Here is a 20,807-nt window from a genome sequence, read left to right on the forward strand (position 1 = left end):
GCTAAGCTAAAGAAATTACCCCAAGCCTACTCTGAGTCATGGTGGACCAGACAAGAAGTATGGACATCAGAAAAAACTGTCCTTGAGAATGGCAATCTAACCACAACAGAGGTGTGGTCTCAGGCACGCAATACTGTGATCTTTACAGTTTACAGCAATGTGGTTTGTGAATCCTGATTCCTAGACCTATAAAAAGAAGTATCAAAGAATAGGATTCAAGTGAAGATTAGATGTAGGTGTCTACATGAGAACTGGGTGCTCCCATTGTGTCAACAGAGATACAGTCAACTCAGTGAACTGAGCCTACATATTGGAAGATGGGGATCTTTGTCTTGTATGGGATCTGACCCAGGAGGCTCAACTCAGTTCCCAGACACAAGCATCCCTGGCCATTAAGATGCTCCAAGGTATCCCCATTGGACTCCAGTCACCTCTCCAGAAAAGTGTAAGTCTCCTCTAGGTCCTGTGTTACATCGCAGCCCTATGCAGTGTCTCAAGTAACTTAGGGCATCTTAAATGCACTAGATGGTGGCATCTAACTGGAAAGCTGCCCAGCTCCACCAGTTCTGTTTTAGATGGCTGGCTATTACAAGGGGATCCATGGCATGAGAGACCCTCACATCTCCCCACCCAATGTACAAAGCAATCAGGCATTCACAATATTCAGTGGTTAACATCCTTTATCCAGTGCATATTTAATGCAAGATGCATAACCATTCCAGGAACAGGGACCAAACCCAATATCTACCTTTCCCATGTAAGTGGAGCTTAATGCATTCATACTCAGGATCATTTACCCCATGCTTTTAGTTCCTTCTCTTTAACATCTCTAAGCAGACAGGTAAAGTAATGCACAGAGACATAAATCAGATTGGAAGATACAAATCAATATTTATTATGGAGTGCCCCTTACATTCATCACGCCTTATCAGAAACTACTTAGCTAAAGCTTATATTTTATTGCTGATTCCAGCAAAGCCAACACATTCCAGACAGTATCTCCTTGTGTTCTATCTTAAACCCCTTAAACCAGTGGCATTATTTCAGGAGAGCCTTTTATTCCCACATATTCTGAAACAAACCAAAAATGTCAGAAAGAAAATCTCTTCTCTAGTCAAAAAATTCAAAATGTTTTCTGCAAAGTCAGAGGGATTTCAGTTGAAGAAGCTCAGAAATACAGAATTAAGCTTCAAGTCTTCAAATTTTCCCCTTTTTAAATCGATTTCACTTCTTCAAACACATTAAAATATTCAAAATCTCACAAAATATTTATTTTTATATTGAATATATTGCATTCAACTTCAGTAAGATTTTTTGGTTAGACTTATAAAAATAATAAAATAACTGAATTGGATAATGTTTGTCTGGATCAATTAGATTTATTTTTTTTCTGAAAATTATTCACATAGCTTGATCGAAACTATATTGTTGTATTGTGTTTTTCACAAAAGCAGTGACTACTTTTTTCCTTTTTCATTTCTTGGCAACAGAGTTATGGATCTATAATTAAAAACCACTTAGACAATTTCCAAGAGATTATTACAATGCTGTGATGCCAGGGGTTGAACAAGTCAATTTAAAGATTTTCTTCCTATCCCTAGTTTCTACAATGATGGTCTGAAAACCTTTAAGGCCCTAAACTCTGGGTTGTTTTTTTTTTTGGCAATGGACACAGGGCATGCAAATGATATTCTCTAATTCTCTCTTTTCAGGAATGCAGTTGAAGAAAACAAAAAATTATATGCAATTTATGACACAAGGTGAGTAACAAAAAGTACTTTTAAAATGTGATTATTATCTATAAATGGAATGTTAATTCTTTAACAGTAACTATTATTAACATTTATTTTAAAACCTTATTTTTCCTGAGCCATGACATAATCTTTAAATTAAGGAATAATAACACATGTTTTAGATCATCATGCTCAAAATTCTATATCTACCTGTTTCCCTTTTATAGAGAGAGATTACCCTTTGTATACAGAGAATACGACAGAGAAATTTACTTACACAGCCATCTTAATTTACATGTTATCCCACAGATGGAATATGGCCCATGATCCCATTCTGTGTATTATGAGCTTAACTGTGGCTGTTTCTGATGCCAGTGCTTTGGGACCCAGAGAGAAGGGCAGCTTGGGGAAGAGGGGATGCATTTAAAAAGACAACAAGGCACTTCCACAAGCACAGTGCTGCATCTTGGCAGTGAATGGTGGGGATGTAGCCTCTGTATAAACATACCTCCACACTCTCCACACTCTGAAACATTTCCTTTCCCCCTCCTTAGCATAAATTACACAAACAAACAACACAACACAAAACAAACAAACAAATAAAACTACCTAGAGAGCAAGACATAAATCAGAGTTTCACTTTATTCAATCCGTAGCTTTTTTTTTGTTACCCTGTATTATAGTGTTTTAGCCAGTCCTTATAGAGATACATCAGCTAGAATACTTATTTGATCTTCCTTTAAATATACATAATACTAAATATAAGCAATTCAAACACTTGTCTTCCTCACTCCGTATAATGTCCTGCACAATTTAGCTTTGGTTTTGACGTCGAATTTTGTCCACTCTAGTAAAAATGCATAAACAATAATTATGGCAAAATAAATTCATAATGTTATTGCCTAAATATGAAAACACAAAGAAAGGGGCTATAGCATTCTATTTAATCCAGACTTAGAGAGAAAAGGTAACTGCTTCATATTATTTTTTTAAGAGTAATGTGCTTCTGACAAAGGGATTTAGATGAAAACACTCAAGTAGAAACACTTAAGAATGAAGTCCTATGTAAAATAATTCTTCCTCAACTGCAGCTGCAGTAAAAAAAATATAAATCAAAACTCAGTTACTTGTTTTTCTAAACACAGACTGTGTCTTCATCAGGACAGAGACTTAAAGAGTTGTACTTCCAAAGCACCAAGGCTTCTCTAATGCATTTGTGTTATTTCAGCGCATAATCATTAATCTTTATGATGAAAAAATGTGAGTTATAAAGAGCCTCAATTATTTCTTCCTCTGCCAAAGTGTCAATGGATTTTTATTTTGATGTCTGACTCATAATGTGCATAATCCAGAGGTTTTGCCTCCAAAGAGATGGAACAGTGCAGGAATGCTATTCTAAATTCATTCAGATAACGCAAATTTTTGTTCTATTTTCTTGAATATGAAGAAAAATAACCATCTGAAAATTAAACAGAAGTTCAAAACAAATTGGGTCAAGCCTCTTATCAAAGGCAGGTTTTTGTCCCCATTACTCATATCGATTAATACCTCATTCTTGTGTGGCCCACTGAAACATTAAGATCTCTACTACATCAGAACTGTTGACATAACAACATAAATATTTCAGTATAATTAAATGAAAACCAGCAAATTATACAACCAAAGGAAATGGATTCGTGCAACACTGCAATCTGCCTGACAGAAATGGGGACAATGAGTATAAACCCAGCGTAAACTCAACATCAGCAAACATTACATACATTTTCTGACAAATATAGATAAATACATTACATACATTATACACTAGGTAAATATAATACTGTTTTCCTTGCATAGCATAACCAACAATCATTGCTCATTATTTGAAGAACCAGAGCGCAGCGCATAAAACTGTCCAACTGCAGAGTATTCCCTAAGCCCTGATGCCATGCATCCACTCCCCAGCCTTCTGTTGTCACTCTAAAGCTCAATTTCTACTAAGGTACTATAGAAAGAAAAGCAAAAAAGCTGAGCTTTCTGAAGAAAGCATTAAGTTTCTGTTGAATGGTGCTTTAGAAAAAATGCCCATCAACTTTTGATTAAATAAAGTAAAAAGGAAACCAAGCTTGGAAAGGGAAAAAACAAAACAAAACAAAACAAAACAACAACAACAAAAAAAAAACTTGAAAATTTTCTTGTGGATTTTTTTTTCCAGCCTGTTTTATTAATTACACCTTCTCAGCAGGTTAAACCAGCAGGCTATTAAAATTGCTGCAAGGCAGAATAGGTAAGCAGCAGCATGAGTCTCAGCCAAGTAAGATTAATGTCCTGTGTTCCTCAGAAGACAACACTTCAGCTGTAGCAGCAATTCTTCCTACATTTCTTTAGTTTCTGTCTGTCTCTGTTTTGTACCTCTGAACCTTCCGTGATTGCAGTTTGCTTCAGGATAAGACTGGATCTCTGTCAAAATCAGTTAAATGACAGAGAAGCCAGAGAGGAAAATGAAAAAGAAAATGTTCTGATAAGTGATTCTGACCTCAGCGTGTAAGTTGGGTTATGTTCATTTTGTCAGGTAAAGCCTCGGTACCACTTTCCAGTGTAAGAGCTCAATGATATATTGCATGGTGTGATCAAATACTTCTTCCCTGATTCTCAAGCCAGTCCTTCTCCTACAGTCTGGTGACTGATAGTAGTAGTTCTGCAAATGCATCTGTTATAAGCAGACCTTTCTCCTTCTCTAGGTGATCCAGTCATTGGCTCCTCTTCTGTATCTCCACTAGCATTGAGAGGGATGAACAAACCTAGAATTCATTCCAAAGTTTTGAGAGACTCTTCATTCCATTCCCAATGCCTTCAACAATTTCTATCCTTTAACCAAGTCTGAGTGTGCTCTGCTCTAGCTCCTCCTGAAAGGAGATGATGAGTGCATCCACACGGCACGTTAGGGCAAATCAGGACTGTGCTCATGAATTGAATTGTTTGATCATTCCCACTTACTGTGCTTTGGTTCACTTCACAGAGCAGTCTCAAAGCACATGATCTGGATTCCTTTCTACAAAACTAAGGTGGATAATGCACTCCAGCAGCATACCAAATGTGGTCCAGCTGCTAACAAGAATTTCAAACTGTTTCTAAGAAAACACACCCAAAATGTGTATAGCATGGATGTTGGGTCCTCAGAAACAGCTGTTCTGAGCTACACAGCAGCCTCAGTATTTGCTAACACCGGCACAGCCAAGGAATCCATTGCAACCCCACTCAACCCAAGGATTTCTTTCACATCCAGGCCTGGCAGGTGTACTCTTCCACATGTATTTGCATCAGCCCAAGGGCAGTCCTTTTGCTCCTCCACACATAATGCTTGCCTTTGCAGATTAGACTTAATCAATTTTTTGAAGCATCCTTTACCAATATTGGCAATGCCAAGGAAGAAAACAGTATTACCATGCTTGCCTTATTGATCAAAATTTGATCAGGAGCATAGATCTTAACTGTCCAGTGGCCTAAAGGCTAGAACACTCACTGCAGCAGAAACCATGATCAATTTTAGTCCCTGAACTACAACATTTGAAGTCTTATCTTTTACAGGAAGAGTTTTGCTGGAACAGAAAGACTGTATGTTAGAAAAAGAGCAAGAGTAAGAATGAGTTATGATTGTGGCTAAGGGAAGCAGAGAATCAGGTTCCATTTATTTTATCCAGTAATTAGTTCATGAATTACTTGATTATGAAACAATGGGACTTTATAGATAACAGCCAAACCAGTAGGCCACAAACTCATGTTAACTCTTTCCCCCTCACTTATTTAAGTATTTGCTGTAAAGTAAACCATTTCAAAAGAGAAAACCTTACCCTGATGTCCTGCAGCTCAGGCTGATCTCAGGAGACACGTCCTCAGCTGTTCTTGGACCTAGCACCTGCATGCTCTGACTGGGTGCTTTGTTTTTCTGAATAAAAGTAGCCAGACTCCTTCCTGACTTGTTTTGAAATAAGCTTCTTGCTTTTTGAAAGGAAAAGTTTAGGAGCTTAATTCCAGGAATAGAGTAAGGGTGGTGAATTTTGGGGCAGAACAAGGAACCTATTTCCGTGCCTTTTTCTTCCTACTGACCACATTAAACAGCTCTCCAAAAATCTTTGCATCCATCATTTCCTTAAATACTCTGTGCTCCATGGAGCTTGTCTGAGCCTCACCTCCAGACTGGTGCTACAGAAGATGTGTTCTGAGTCTTCTCTGTGCGCAAAACCTGAAGTGCCATTTTCACAGTAAATGTCACATGTACAGAGAAGTCAAGATGATTTTTACCTTTCATGAAATTCATTCTAAATTTCTCATTTGTAATGTCATTCAGCTATTGCTAAGCCTAACTGAATTCAAAATCCCAAAGAATAAATGCTCCAAACCCCCCTAGCTACTTTCCTGTCCCATCAGCTCCAGCCTGGGTTATCTTTAAAATATCCACAAACACATAGAAACAATTGCTTTGAAAGCTCAGGAAGATAAATACTTAAATGAAGTGATAAAATGTCAGACTCTACATCACTTTTGATTCATTCATACCTCAGATGTGTTTTCAAAGTACCAGAATAGTGCATTAATCAGAAGTACTGTTCTCTAAAATATTTTATTTCTGTTATAAAACTGACATCCTATTTAAGAAAAGTTATTAGTGTTCAAATACACTTTTAAATCACATTAAATTCTTTGTAAGAAATATTTTCATTGGTGTTAATGTTCTCTTCCGGCATTTAGGGAGACAGAAATGGGTTGGTACCCTTCCCTAACTTCACTTTCTCTGAAGACTTTGAAAGATCTAGTGTTCAGGACTGCCCATCCCATAGTATTAAAAATGAAGAAACAACAACAACAAAAAAATGATCCAGGTTCCTCAAATCAGTTATGTATGTACATACACGTGTTTAATGTTTGAGCCCCTGAGTCAGGTATACTTCATGTCACGACTCAAGTTTTCAAATAAAAGATAAGATTTCACCTACTTTGTAATCATAGTAATTACGGCACTGTAAAAAACAAACAAAACAAAACAAACACACAAAACAACAACAACAAAACCCAACAACTTATAATGAAATCAGATTTGGCAACAGTCAGTTCCTCCACATTTTTCCTCATGGCCTATATGTTTTTTCATTGTTTTTAAAGCTGGGCCTGCTCTCCCCTTTTTTTGTAGGTTTCTTATTAATTGCAGGCCAGTACATACAACATGGACTGCACTCCTCTTTCTTCTCAATAATTTGTTGGGGGAGACACAAAAAGCTGCCCGTGCTTTCTCACCCTTACACAAAAACGCAGCATTCCTCAAGTGTCTGTCCTCTTCCTTGCAGTTTCTCTGAGGGAAGAAGAGATGTAGAAAGTATAACAGGTTGTAAGAGAAGAAGTGCAAAAAAAAATGTATTGTTTTCCCCCCCTTGCCTAGTAAAATTTTGTGCTCTGGGATAAATTGGTGCCCACCGATCGCGGTGTAACCAGAACCCGGATCTGGCTAGGGATCTGTTTACGCTGCCGGTAGGGCATGGCAGAGAGGTCCCTGTATTGGCATTGACAAAGAGCTGGCTCTGGAGCCGAAAGCAATATAGCCAAGTCAGCGTGCTTCTGTTTCCACGCCAATTAGTCCTGCTGAAAGGCCTAATTAACCTGGAAGGAGGTTAACAATAACAACAACTGCGCTGCCTCCACCCCAACTAGCATTGCACCAGGAGCACCCAGAGCCTCGCAGGCAACCCCACAGTCAGCGGGCAGCCCCCGCAGCACGCCTCTTTGGCACGGGGCCGTCTCCCTTCATTACCCCGGGGTAATTAACGAAGACTGGGAGCCGGCGGGTTCGGCTCTCAGTAGACACACGGCGACAGCCACCTGACAGGCCGGGTACCCCCACACGTCCCCCTGCCATGTCGGGGGACACCCCCGTGCCCCTGGCACCCCCTTGGAGGCCCGGAGCGTTTGCTCCTGAGGGGCTGCGGCCACCTGAGAGGCGGCGGAGGGCGGCTGCCCCCTCGCCCCCGGCCTCACGGGGTGGCGATGACAGGGCAGTGGGGTGGCCGTGATGTGAGGGGGGGTGGCCATGATGGGGCGGGGGGTGGCCATGATGTGAGGGGGGGCTCTCAGGGGGCGCCGCGGGTTGCCCCGGCTGCCAGCCCCGGTGCTCGAGGGGTGCCTGGGGAGCTGTCCCCGCCGTCCCCGGCGAGCCCCCGCTCCCCGCGGCGCCCTCCCCTCCTCTCCTCTCCCGGCAGGCGGGAGGGCACCGGCGGAGGGCGGCTTCCTCCGGGGCTCGGCGGCCGCGGGGTGGGCGCGGGCGGCTGCTGCGGTGTCGGGGCGGGGGTGGGGGCTTTTTTTTGGGGTGGGAGGGCGGGGTGGGGTGGGGGGGAGAACGGGGGACTGTCGCCTCCGCCTCTTCCTCAGCGGCAGCCGGGGCAGCCGGATCGCGGCGGTGGCGGCGGCGGCTGCTGCTGCTGCTGCTGCTGCGCGGAGGGAGCCCGGGGAGGAGGGATGTGGGGCTTTGGGGGAGGCAGGATCTTCGGGATCTTCTCCGCTCCCGTCCTGGTGGCCGTGGTCTGCTGCGCCCAGAGGTAGGAGGCAGCGTGCCCCGGCGGCGGGGGACCGCTCTGATGGATGGGCTCTGCCCCCCGCCCCGCTCCCCAACCCCGGCCCCTGCCTCCCCCGTCTCTCTCGCCCCCACAGTGTGAACGATCCCGGCAACATGTCCTTCGTGAAAGAAACTGTGGATAAACTGCTGAAGGGCTACGACATCCGCCTCCGCCCGGATTTCGGAGGTGAGTGGCACCGGCCGCCGCTTCCCTCATCCCCCCCGTTTTGTCCCGGGGCTGCCCGGCCCGGCCCGGCTCGGCTCGGCTCGGCTCGGCTCAGCTCGGCTCCCCGGCTGACCGAGTGTGCTCTGCCCGCAGGTCCGCCCGTCTGCGTCGGGATGAACATCGACATCGCCAGCATCGACATGGTTTCCGAGGTCAACATGGTGAGTGCGTGAGGGGGTGCCCGTCCTCCCCCCTCCCCTTCTCCCCCCCCGTTCACCGCCGCTCTGCCCGGGCAGGTCGAGCCCGGCCGGGTGCTGAGTGCAGCCCCTCGCGGTCTCCAAACTTTCCATCCCTGTAGGACTCGCTTTTTCGGATTTCGCTCCTTCCCCTCTCGGTGCGAGCAGAGCGGGGCTGGGGCTGGCAGCGGCCGCCCGTACAGTCCGGGCTTCTCGGGGAGGGCGAAAAGCGGAAAAAAAAAAAAAAAAAAAAGGGTCTCGGCGGCGGCCAAGCTCTCACCCGAGCACCGGGGAGCGATGCTGAGAGCACCAGGACGGGGCTGCACTTGGGAGGCATCTCGCTTTTTGCTCCTCCGAGTGGTTTTTCGGGGGCTGTCGGGTTGACCAAGGGACCGGCGTGCGTTCAGTGCCTTGCTGCAGCCCGGCCCCCGAGGCAGCGCGGCTGGGTGGGCAGGCGTCGGCAGGTGGGTTTGCCATTTCTTGTCCTGATCCTGAATCCCAGGTGGAGTTTCCGAGCGTTTCTGAGCAAATTCCCCGTTCCTCCTCGGTCTCGGGTTCTTCCTCCTAGCCTTCCTTTAGCAAACCTAGCGTGGTTTTTTTTTTTTTAGTAAAACGAGCGGGCTACGCTGTGTTTCTGTAGCTACGTCTATGTCATTACAAATAATCCTGTACATTAAAAAGCCGAGCTATTTTTCAGTAATTAATGATGCTAACACCAGCTGTACCCCCCCTTCAACGCATTGTTGCAGTGTTACAAGCTGACAGAGCCTGGTTTTGTAGGTGATCTGTGTGTTTTACTTAATTCTGCCCCATCCTTCCCCTGCTTTACCCAAAATGCTGAGATAGAAACTTTTTGCTGTGTTTCTGATCTTTTACAGATGTTTTATGTAGACATACAGCCTGTTTACGGTTAAAGCGCCACCAACATCCTCCTGTATACTCATTTAGGAGGGGCAATTGAGGTAGCTCTCGTTTGTAAGAGTTTGTTTTAGGCTTCCTGCAAATTCAGGCAGCAGCAGGGACATCTCTTATATTCCACAGGCTCTCCTGTACCTGTAGCATTGCTTCGCAATAAAATGAAAGCTGAGTCCTTGAAGAGTAATTCAAAAGTCTGACTTCACTGTTCCCACTGCAACCTTCCCACCTTTGGCTATGCTTCATTCTTAGCAAAGCAGTGAATTACAAATTGAATTTATATACAACATTCTCTATGTGTGAAGTGCCGCATTGGCAGTAAATATGAAAAACAGACCAAGATGTGAAAGAAAACGACAGGATATGCAGTGATTTTTTTTTTTTTCAGCTATGGGAAAGCCTGTTACATTTAAATAATTTGTCCAACCCACTGTAGCAGGGATATGAGGAAAAATTACATATGCTGCTTGTTATGCTGCTAGACTGAGCATTTAGATCTTAAATGAGACAGGAGCTCCTCGAGAGGACAGGTGAGCCAGCCCAGTACTTGCTTTAGTTTCTAGCAGGGGTACAAGTTAGTGCTCGCTGTTTCCCATGACTTGGCAGAGAATTAAAGAAATGAAGAGTTTCCTTCTATGTCCTCTAATGGGGCAAGGCAAAGTGTAAAAAAGAGTAATCCTGATCTTCCAACAGAAACAAAGAACTGTTTCTGAAAGGAAGTACTGAAGTATTGTTGGTACAAAAACTGTACGTATTTACTTCAGGAAAAAATGAGCAGAAACGGCATCTGGTTGGTGAACTACAGCTGGACTTGCAGTTGGTCTTGTCGCTTATGTCTTGGAAAGAAGTCTTCTTTGACTAAACTCAGACAGTGCTGTACTCAAGCACTGTCTGAATTGATTAATTTCAGTTATTCAGGTAATTTCATACTCATCTGCAAAGATTCTTGTGTAAATATCAAGAAGCAGTGAATAAGGAAGAAAAGAAGGAGCTTTTAAGAATTGCTAAAGCTTACATTTTAAGATAGTACTTTGGAGGGGAAAAAAAGTCACTGCTAGTTTGAAGACCTGAGGTGTGTCTGGTGTACTTCACGCAAGTTACCAATGAAACTTTTAATCTTTGACATGTTCTTCTACTTAGTGCCAAGCAGATATTTTTAGCTTCGACCTTTAGCCTCATTAACTATTGAAATGTCTTACAAGAATCTCTCTGAACTGTGGTAGCATGGACATTAATTCCTTTGATTTAAATCTAGACATTGATGTAACCTTTTATAAATTAGCTTGTTAAAATTCATCTCTATATTAAAAATAAAATAACCAGGGAATTAACATTCTTCAATTTTATGAATATAAATAAAAAGTTATTACAGCAAGTTTTATTGTACTGCCTTCTAGGCAGCCTGTAATGTAGCTTTCAGTGATATGATGACAATTCTTTGTAATAAGAATTACAGCTTGTGTCATACTCTTCTATTTTTAATCAAACTGTAGCCTTATTCTCAATGAATCTTCAGTTACTAGGTATTCACTTCACTTTCCAATGGTTTAAAAAATTATTTGTGTATTTTTGGTCTTCCTGTTGAAAATTACTGGAAGTCCTTTACTCTCCATAAGTCCAGGTTACCTCCAGCTATCCTTTAGAAGAGATGAATTGAATAGTAATATACATCATACTTAGGTTACATGGAAAAGTTAACATTTTTCTTTACTTATGGTGCTGTAACGCTAATCTGGATCAAGAGAACTGATGCAAGTATCAGATTGTTTTACTGCAAAGTTTTAAATCAGCAGTTTCTATTTGATTTCATAACATCTTGAAAACATCGAGGAGCTTTATTGTTACTTGACCATACTATTTACATCATACTGAAAATACAAAATATTTATGAAGTAAAAATAATATGCTTTCATGCTTATACTTTTACATATGTGGTATCAACAATAGATTAATCAAGTTGAATGTACGAAGCGCATTTTTCTAGGAAGGGCTGCAGTCTGTTAATGACCTGCAAGTATAAATATGTGTAAATATACATATATATATCCATAAGTGCTTTATTTCCCTATTATAGTTATGCATGCTTTCACATGATTATTTGCCTATTTCACAAAATTTACCTGAAATTGGGTACTTAACCATCTACTTGTTTTTGTGCATACCTACAATAATTGCATTTAAAACTACTGTAAGTGCATGTAAATTGTACGTTAATGTATATCTCTAAACAAAATACTAATCGATAATACCAGAATAATACTGAGAAAATACTATAAATGCTTTTTACCAAATAAGAGTACTGAAGATTACAGTTGTCTTATTACAAGAGTTTAGCTTTATGATACATAATTTTACATGATTTTGGTTGATTGTGTTCTGTACTTTCTCTGTTTTGGAGGAATGTTTTCTTTGTTTTTTTGGCAAATTGAAAGAGAGTTTTTATGCTTTTTACTAGTCTGTCAACCTGTTTCTGATAAGACTACATCCACAATTACTGATTTTTTATAGTCTGTTTTTTTCATCGTTGTTCAACATTTGGTCTGCGAATCAAATGTGTTAGTTCCAGACATATAATTTCCAAACAGCCAAATACTTCCATAGCGTTTTATCCCTAAGAAGTTAAATAATCAATACATTGATTATCCCAAAAACCCCCTCTTTAAACTCATCATTGTAGCTGGAAGACTAAGGTGCTGTGCTTTCATTTCCCCACCATTTTAGGATGTGGTTTATAGCTTATGGGAGATAAAGCTATAAAGTGGATAGAGAAAATGAGGGGATCAGTACAAAAATAAACCTTTCTCCTTAGAGATAATGTTTTGCAGAAAATAGTGTGATCTCCTGAAAGCAAGGAATCTTGTGCTACTACTCACTAAACTGCTCTCTGCATTCTCTTTGTGCATACAGGGGACTTCAGAGCTGTTGATCAAGGGTTTTTCAAAAGCTCTAATTTCAATAAAATTAAACCAGGAAAACCCAGGAGGCATCATTGGCTATATCGTCCTCCTGCTGTTTTTGAGAATACTGTACTAAGAAAATTAGTTTGACATAAAGTCAGATCATAAAGCTTATGAGTTGTTGTTTCTGAAAAAGATGTAATCTGTTCTATGCTAGCGCTGTAATTTTTTATTTTTACATATGTTCCAATATAAAACTTCAAGTACACATATGGACTCCATAGGGTGCCTGCTATTTTCTAAGCAATTTTGACATTTTTCTGACAAACTGTGTTTTACTTGCTGCTTTAAGGTCAACTGACGTTCTTACTTAGGACAAATACTGCCTATGTTCCTTAGATAGCAATGCATAAAGAATTATTTCTAGGTGAATTAATTCATACTTCACCTGAAGTACTGGAGACACTGAACCTTCATGCTTCCATTGCTGAGACTTGTCTAGTCTTTCTTTAGATGCCTGAAAAATAGGGTGTGACTCAGTTCATGTAAACTGAACAACTGTATACAATTAGTTTTCTAAATGTGAGCTGAATTGGTACGCTCTGGGACTGTAGTTAATGGAGATGTAGGACAGAATTTGTCTGCTTAGGCAAAGGTGTCTATTGTCATTCTGCCTCTCATGCATCATACTTGCCCTCCAATTTCCAATTCATAAGTTCTGTGTCACGTCTGCATGCTCTGTGCAGCTGTGTTGGATGTCATACCAGCTGCTGAAGTTTAAACAATTGTCTTATCTTGTCAATACAGCCAATGGAGATCTATTTAGCTTAAAATAAAGAGGACACTTAAATAGTACTTCCTAAATCTTTGAAATTCCCCAAGGTATCCATTTCGGACTCTGACTACCTGTCCAGAAGGGTACAAGACTCCTATAGGTCTTGTGCTGTACCTTCCAGCCCTATGCAAATGTTTTTACACAATCCAGAGCATCCAAAACAGCACCAGACAGCCACATTTAGGTAAGTGAATTATTTCCTTATTAGGGAATTCCAGCCCTTAGGCTGCACATCCCAAGCTCATCATCCAGGTTCCTTCAAGAATCAGGAGGTGGAGGCAGACACCAAGTCTTCGGGCAGCCACAGTGCTAGGCACGGTGAAACGTAACCTCCGTTTTCTATCATAAACATAACCTGTATTTCCTGCCATATACATCTACCTTCTGAATACTTTGCAAGCAGAATATCAAAGTTACCTCATGCAGGAAATTATGACTGATTTGTGGCGTATTTTGCTTTGAAGATTCAGATGGAGAAATTGAGTTGTAATAATAGAGTGTAATCGTGGCTATTACAAACAAGTTTTCTAGCTAGAAGATTCATGTGTGCAATGCTTATAGTAAAGCACAAGATTTTAAAATAGAATATATAATTTTATATGTTTTAAAATGTTATTTTATAATTTAATTTCCATAGGGAGACTAGCAGACCATAGTGAGTAGATATGATATACATGAAAAAAATTATTTATATGATCTATATATATGTATTGGATAGATCATACAAGGTGGAAACAAAGAAAAAAAAGAACAACCAAAAAGAAACCCTGCCCAAGCAGGAAAGCATATCTTGAGGCCAGCATAACCTTGCAGACTGGTGTCACTGTGCTGGTGATGAGCCAGCAAGACAGCTAGGAGGCAGCAGCAACGGGTACTGCTTGAGGAGAACAGCCTATCTCAGCAGGTTACCTGTCCTCTAGTTGCCAACTGGCAAGAAGAACATCCTTCCTTCTAATCCTCTCTCTTGGTTGCATGCATTTTTCTTCTCTCACAGAGTGTCCATGGACTTGCCCAGCGTGCTTCTCTGTATCTGTTCACTCCTGGATGTTCCCTAGCTCTTGCTGACAGAGGGGGAAGTGCTTGTGGATGGTGTGATAGAAGTATGACTCCTGTTTGGCCAAGGAAATTGGTGATAAGCTTCTGGGAAAGTGGCTGCTGTGGTATGTAGGGTTCTGACTGTGAAGGAGAAGAAATACCTGGTTTTGGAGAAACCAGGGGATAGTTAATGTTGCTGGAGGGTGACAAGGGCTTTTTAAAGGCTAAATCCAGTTGCTAATGTTGAATCATCCTGACTTGCATGATAGATATGATCTGCAATGATATCAACCTGGAATACTTGCAAACATTTCAGGGGACAAAAAATGAATTCACAACGATCTTTACAAATAAGAGGAATGGTTCTATATAAAGAATGTATTATTAGTGGCAAGCACAAAGTGCTATGTTTTGTAAGAAAGGAAGAATCAGTTATTAAAAAAAGATTGGATAGGCAGCAAGGCAAAAAAAAAAAAGAGGATGTGGAGGCTTTGCTGAACTAGAGTCTAAAGTAAGTGGAAAAAGTTAATCCAAGTCTGAAAACAGACGCATCTTGTTTTCAGGTACATGAATAGGAGTGTTACTCACAAGACATGAGTTTCTCTGTCTGCTATTGGTGAAGGCTGAGCAGGAACGCTGTGTCCAGTGTTTCTGCACTGTTTTTCAGGGAGATGTTAATGAACAGGAGATACAAGAGAGGGAAACAAATGTGTCTAATTAAAGTAATTAGAAAGCAGTGTGTATGTGGCAATGTTGAAGTAAATGGGTTTGTTTGGCACTGAAAAATAGAATGGAGAAAGGACATACATTTCCTAGTATGTAGGAAGCTGATGGTGAGAGGGTGATGATCAATTCCAATTTAGAACCAATAGGAGTAACACTTGAAGAAATTAATTCATTTCAGATTATTTTTCAGCCAGCTGCTTTGTTGTACCATCTTTGTTGCAGATTTTTAGGAAGAGACCAGAAAAATACCTCTTTGATGGTGTTGCTCTTGCTTCTAGAAGAGTTAGGCTTTGAGATCTCTTCCAGCACTGTATTTCTGTGAATCTGTGCTCCAATTTAAGTATTTCTGACAGGGTAGGTGCCTCTGAGTTGCACACACAAGCTTGTCTTCATGCGTTTTCAGATGCCCTTGTCAGTCTTATGCTGGTGCTTTAGAATACCAGGAGTCTTCCAGAAGCCATTTGTAATAATATGCAACTGTTGTAGGGGTGTGGCAGGCCATCTGAGGTGTCATTAGTTACCAATGTATGCATAGCTTCATCATGTTCTCAGTATCTTGGCACTGATTGTAACAGGTGTTGAATGTATATTCTTTAAAATATGTTGTAAAGGCAAAAAAAAAAAAAAAAAGAGTATGAGATTATGACTTCCATGCATATAACCATAAGTGATTTTTTTAATTCTGTTGACAGCCTTACTGAATGGCCAAGTGATGAAGAAGTCATTCAATTAGGTTATGGGAGTTGAAAATTCAAAGAAGCTTTACGGATTTATACCCATTATGTCTAGCATTTCTTCCATTCCTTTGAAGACAGAAAGAGGTAGAGAAAGAAAAGCGTGATATTTATATGAAGATCTTTATTCATGCACTGAATCCTTATTCATATTGAGTGTAGTCATACAGAAAGCTTAGCAGTTTCATAAAGGCATTGCAGACAATCTCATGCTTGGCAGAAGACAACAGCAAACATAAGAACATCCCATGGCGCATCTGACTAAAGGTCCATCTGGCCAAGTATCCTGACTGTGTTGCTGACTGGTAAGGGACACTCAGGGAAGAATAAATGTGTGTTAATACTTCTCTAGTGCATGCTTTTGACCTCCTCTAATTCGTGATTTGAGATTTCCTGAGTCAGAGAGAGCAATTCTTTAAGCATAACCAGAGAATTAGGATCCTTTAGTAATACACTTTTCATCACAACTTTCATTTTAATATGGGTTTGATTATATAAACATTTCTAACTGATGTAATATCAAGTGCAATCCATTAACATTGAAAGAGAATAAAAACTTTCTGTGGAAGAGGTTGGGTAATATTAAGTTTCCATTAGGGGTTTTAGCTTGTCCAGGACAAACTTTCGTTTTTCTCCCCTATGACACACTCATTTAAAAAAAAAATAGCTGGAAGAGAAATCATTTCAAAAGGAGAGTTCATTTAGTATTTGTAATTGAATTTCACAGTTCCTTATAACTATTGAGATTGCAATGAAAAAATTCCTAAGTCTAGGCATGTCTAATTCATTATTCACTATTACAGATTTGAACCAATAATTTTGGCAAAATAATTTGTTCTCTTAGCAGTTAGAAACCAGTTACAGGTTGCTGCGTTAATGTAACCTGCAATATGAATCTAATATTGCATGCAGCAGAGAGGGAAGGTAGAACAGCTGTGCTGGGAGGTCTGCAGTTACACTGGGTAATTGGCAGCTCAGTAGCAGTTAATGACTTTTTTCTTTATACTAATATGAATGTTGAATTTTCATTAGTTCATGGGTATGTCTCCACGGCACAGCACAGCGCTCTGCAGAGATGCCGGGGTGCTTGTGGTGCAGCTAGTACAGTTTCTGGAAGCTGTTAAGTGAAGCCAGCACAGAGCTCAGTAACAGGTAGTTGTGTCAGGGGGAGCTAGGTTGCAGGACTTGTTTTTCACATCTCTACATGGGTTGTACAGCGTCCCGTTGGAGCTGCCCCTAACAGAGGGGGGCGTAAGATGGTGCCTGTCTGGAAGTACTAGCAGGGAGGTGGTGGGGGAGACAACCAGATTTGATTGTCCTAGGATAGATGCTCAGCATTTAGTTACTGTTGAGAGGAATTCAGCCTGTTGTTCTTCCTTATCCAGTCTTTTTGAAGGTAAGTGGAGGGTGTACTGAAGTGGTACATAGCTGATCTTCAGCAGCAGCAAATAATACTGCCCAGCAGGTTAAGAGCCACATAAAATTCTGTGCCTAGTTTAAACTACTGAGGGTATTTCATGTAGACTCCGTGCACATCCTGAATTAAAATACGTGTAGGACACGGATGATAACCTTTAAAAGCAAGCTCAAATCCATGCGATTAAAAGTAACTCATCCTGTGAGCTTTTAATTGAGGTGTAGGATAGCCCTGCTATCGTTCTGTGCTGGTCTGTTAACCCTGCTGATACTTGAAGAGCATATTCTTGAGTCAAACGTGGATGTTTGCTGATCACAAAGATGTTTTAACATCTTCCATCTAGATGCTTTTTTATTCATCATGGGCTGAGCAGGGATCTCATTGCTTAGGTGCAACATCAAATGCTGTGGGTGTAATGCAGTTCGTGCGCTATGTGAGCTCTGTTGGGCATGGCCCTCCACTCCTTAGGACTGGGCTGTTGCAGAGCCTTTTCAGGATCTGAGTCCTTCTCCCATTTTTAATGGGGAGGTAAGTCTGGAAGAGTGAGAAATCAAATCTAATTAGAATACTAAGATGTAAACCAGTGGAAACATTTTTCTGCTTAACCAAAAATAATTCTGTGAGCAGATAGCAGGGTTTCTTGGTGGTTTCTATGCTACTGTAGCTTTAAAAATGCAATGAAATTTTAAAATTAAAATTAAGAGATAATAAAATAGACTTAAATATGGAGTTTTAAAATGCACCAACTCAAGATGGGAGGACTGAGTAATACAGTAAGTCTTATTATTCATTACAGATACAGAAGATGAACTTAAGCCCTTTTTTTTTTTGGTAACATAACACAATGATATGGATATGTTTCTCTGCAGCAGAAGTGGTTAGCTGTAGCTTCTGACCTCTTAGGCTATTCAGATAATGACACATGGCCTTTCTAAGCTTTTCCCAAACAGGTAAAACAGACTTTCTGTTTGAATAACAAAAACATCTCCCAAACCAACTGTAATTTTGTGTAGCAGAATGTTTTCTGGACTTGCAGAATAGATATGACTAAAAATTTTTTCCTGGAAGAAGACTGTGAGCTACAAATCTGCTAGATTTAAGAGCTGCCACTCTTGCTAGTCTCAAAAAATGCCAAGACTTCAATGCACGAGCTCGTTGCTTGAGGTCCGACATGCATTCATGATCTGTTAAAACATTAGCACGGTTTTGGCTTGGTGTTTCCTCACATGGTGCTTAGGTCCTCTCCAGAGATCAGTGCAGGCTAGGTCCATTCCCAGCAGGCAGCCTGGGTGCAGCTACTTGTTCTGTGAAGTCAGTCAGTTCATCCACACAGGAACAGGCTGTGCAATGCCATGCCTCTCGTCCCTGAGACCAGAGAACTCCCTCGCTGGCTTCCCTAGGTTAGATATATCCAAAAAATGCAGTTCATTGCATCCCTGCAAAATTATCTAAGTCATCCTTTGTAGTGGAAGAGAAGTGATTCCAGAGGAGGATGCATCCTATCTGGCTGTCAGTGGCAGCATTAGAAGACAACTTGTTGTGGAGAGCTTGCTTCTTTGCATTCTTTGTACAGGGAACGGGGAACATGGCTTAGGCCAAATGCCTGTCTTTGGTTTCTGGAAGCAGTTGGCGTGAATGCCACCTGCATGTCCTCTCATCTCTGTCTTGCTGTCTGAGCTCTTTGTTCCTCCCTGGTAATGTGTTCCTAAAGGTAGCATGTGGACAAATAACTCCCTGTGCATTAGAAAACTGTTGTCGCAAACTTGTTTATCAGGGATCAGTTCTGCCTTTTGGTCTTGCTTGTCTTCATACCCATTTGCACTGATTTTTCATAATGCTCTGCGTTAATCTGCATCACACAGCAGAAAGCAGGTAGATGAGCAGTAGCTAGCAATGTGTAGAGGAAAGGGCTTGAGGTGGGATCTGAACTGTCTGTGCTGGGCACTTAACATGCGCTTAAACCAGAGGGAGATGTTCACCTCGGTTTGGGTGGATACGGTCTTTCCATGGAGGGTTTCTGTGGAGGGTACTGACCTGTCTTCATTAATGCAAACTGAAGGAATGCAGGTGCAAGTTAGTGGCTTACAGAAGATGGACTGGGCTTCATCTGGGCTTTGTGTGTCAGAGAAAGCAGTTTGTCCTTGAGTAATAAAAACCTATGAAATGTGAAGAGAAGTAGTTAGCAGCACCTGCATGTTTGTGTGATGAACGAGAGGTGATTAAGAGAAATCAATTTTAAGGAGGGATGTTTCATTTCCTTTTAATCAAAAAGTGGTGTCTCCTTTGGCATTTCTTCCATCTTTTTTTTTTTTTTTTTTTTTTTTTTTTTTTTCTTCTGAAAAATAGTTGAGTTAGTTTGGGAATAGATTAGCCATTTAAAAAATGTTGATGAGCTGCCTCCAATTCTTTTTATAAACCCTCCCTCTTAAGTGGACAGAAAAAAAAATGAAGAAAAGGATGGGCAGTGAATTAGAAAATGCATTTAAGATAGTTGATCAGCTTATCTTTCCAGTAGACTCACTTTAGTCGCATGCTCATATATTATTAACCTGACTGTAAAGTACTGCATCAAGGTTGAAATGGTATGTCTTTCCCGGCATACCCATTTATGTGGTGTGAGGTGCCCTCTGAATTGCATGCTGATGCTGTCATTTGGAGAGGGAAACCAGAAGTTTGCATAAAGTAATCCTGTTATCCATCAATGAAGTATTTATTTATTTTTACATTTAAAAAGATATTTTTCAGTCCCTGAAGAAGATACCTTTTGCTTAGCCTTCCTAAAGAGATCATCTACCCCTAACAGTTGTGATATTATCCCTTTCCTTCATTAGTCACATCTAAAAGGATCTCATTTATAATATTGCCTTATATTGCTCTAATTACCCACAGAGACAAATGTATAATGTCAAGTAACCTGCTGGCACAAAGGTTTCTATATGTGCAAAGTGATTTGAGTGGAGAAAAAAAAAAAAAAGAATTATTCAACTCAGGTTCCTTTTAATTTGACTACTGGTGCTAACTGAACAGCAGTCTTTAAGACAGAAGTCATAGTCATTTATTAGTACTTTTCACTAAAAGTCCCTGAACGATTTTTTTGAATAGTTCAAGAAAGTGACCAAACCTCATGTGACTCCTTGTATGAATCTTTTGCAATTTTCCTTCTACTCTCCCTTGACTCTTGATTATCTACGTCTATTGTGCTTTAAAGCAGGAGGTTGAATTTTTGTGATCATTATTTTTCTAGTTCTTTTCCTAAGGTGCACAATCTAAAAAAGAAACCTGAATTGGGAAAGACAGATCCCTCCCTCTCCCTGGAAACACTGCCGAATTAAACTAAGTATGAATGTAGCTTTCTATTTTCTGGCATGTAATTAGAAAGTCTTTCTGAGCTTGACTACAGCACATGCTTGCTACTGCTTGGCATGACAATAAATTAGTTATAAAATCTATTGCAATACTCTATGCTGCTTGATTACAACATCTACAGAGCATCATCTTCACGCTGCTCTCTGTGGCATTGCTGATTTCCATAC

General features: G+C 40.8%; 1 protein-coding gene across 2 annotated transcripts in view; it reads left to right on the top strand.

The window, feature by feature from the left end:
* Positions 1-7,975: 7,975 nt before the first annotated feature.
* Positions 7,976-20,807, top strand: part of GABRB3 (gamma-aminobutyric acid type A receptor subunit beta3) — a 114,478-nt gene continuing 101,646 nt past the window's right edge. Inside the window, exons 1-3 of one of the 2 annotated variants that reach the window (XM_032185492.1) lie at positions 7,976-8,012; positions 8,409-8,500; positions 8,633-8,700. In XM_032185492.1, the coding sequence (XP_032041383.1) occupies positions 8,428-8,500; positions 8,633-8,700 (141 nt within the window). In that variant the 5' untranslated portion in view covers positions 7,976-8,012; positions 8,409-8,427. Of the gene's footprint in view, positions 8,013-8,201; positions 8,297-8,408; positions 8,501-8,632; positions 8,701-20,807 lie in introns of those variants that run through there. The other variant, XM_032185484.1, reaches the window with a different exon arrangement.

This window comes from Aythya fuligula, chromosome 1, assembly GCF_009819795.1.
Source record: "Aythya fuligula isolate bAytFul2 chromosome 1, bAytFul2.pri, whole genome shotgun sequence".
Taxonomy (NCBI): Eukaryota; Metazoa; Chordata; class Aves; order Anseriformes; family Anatidae; genus Aythya; species Aythya fuligula.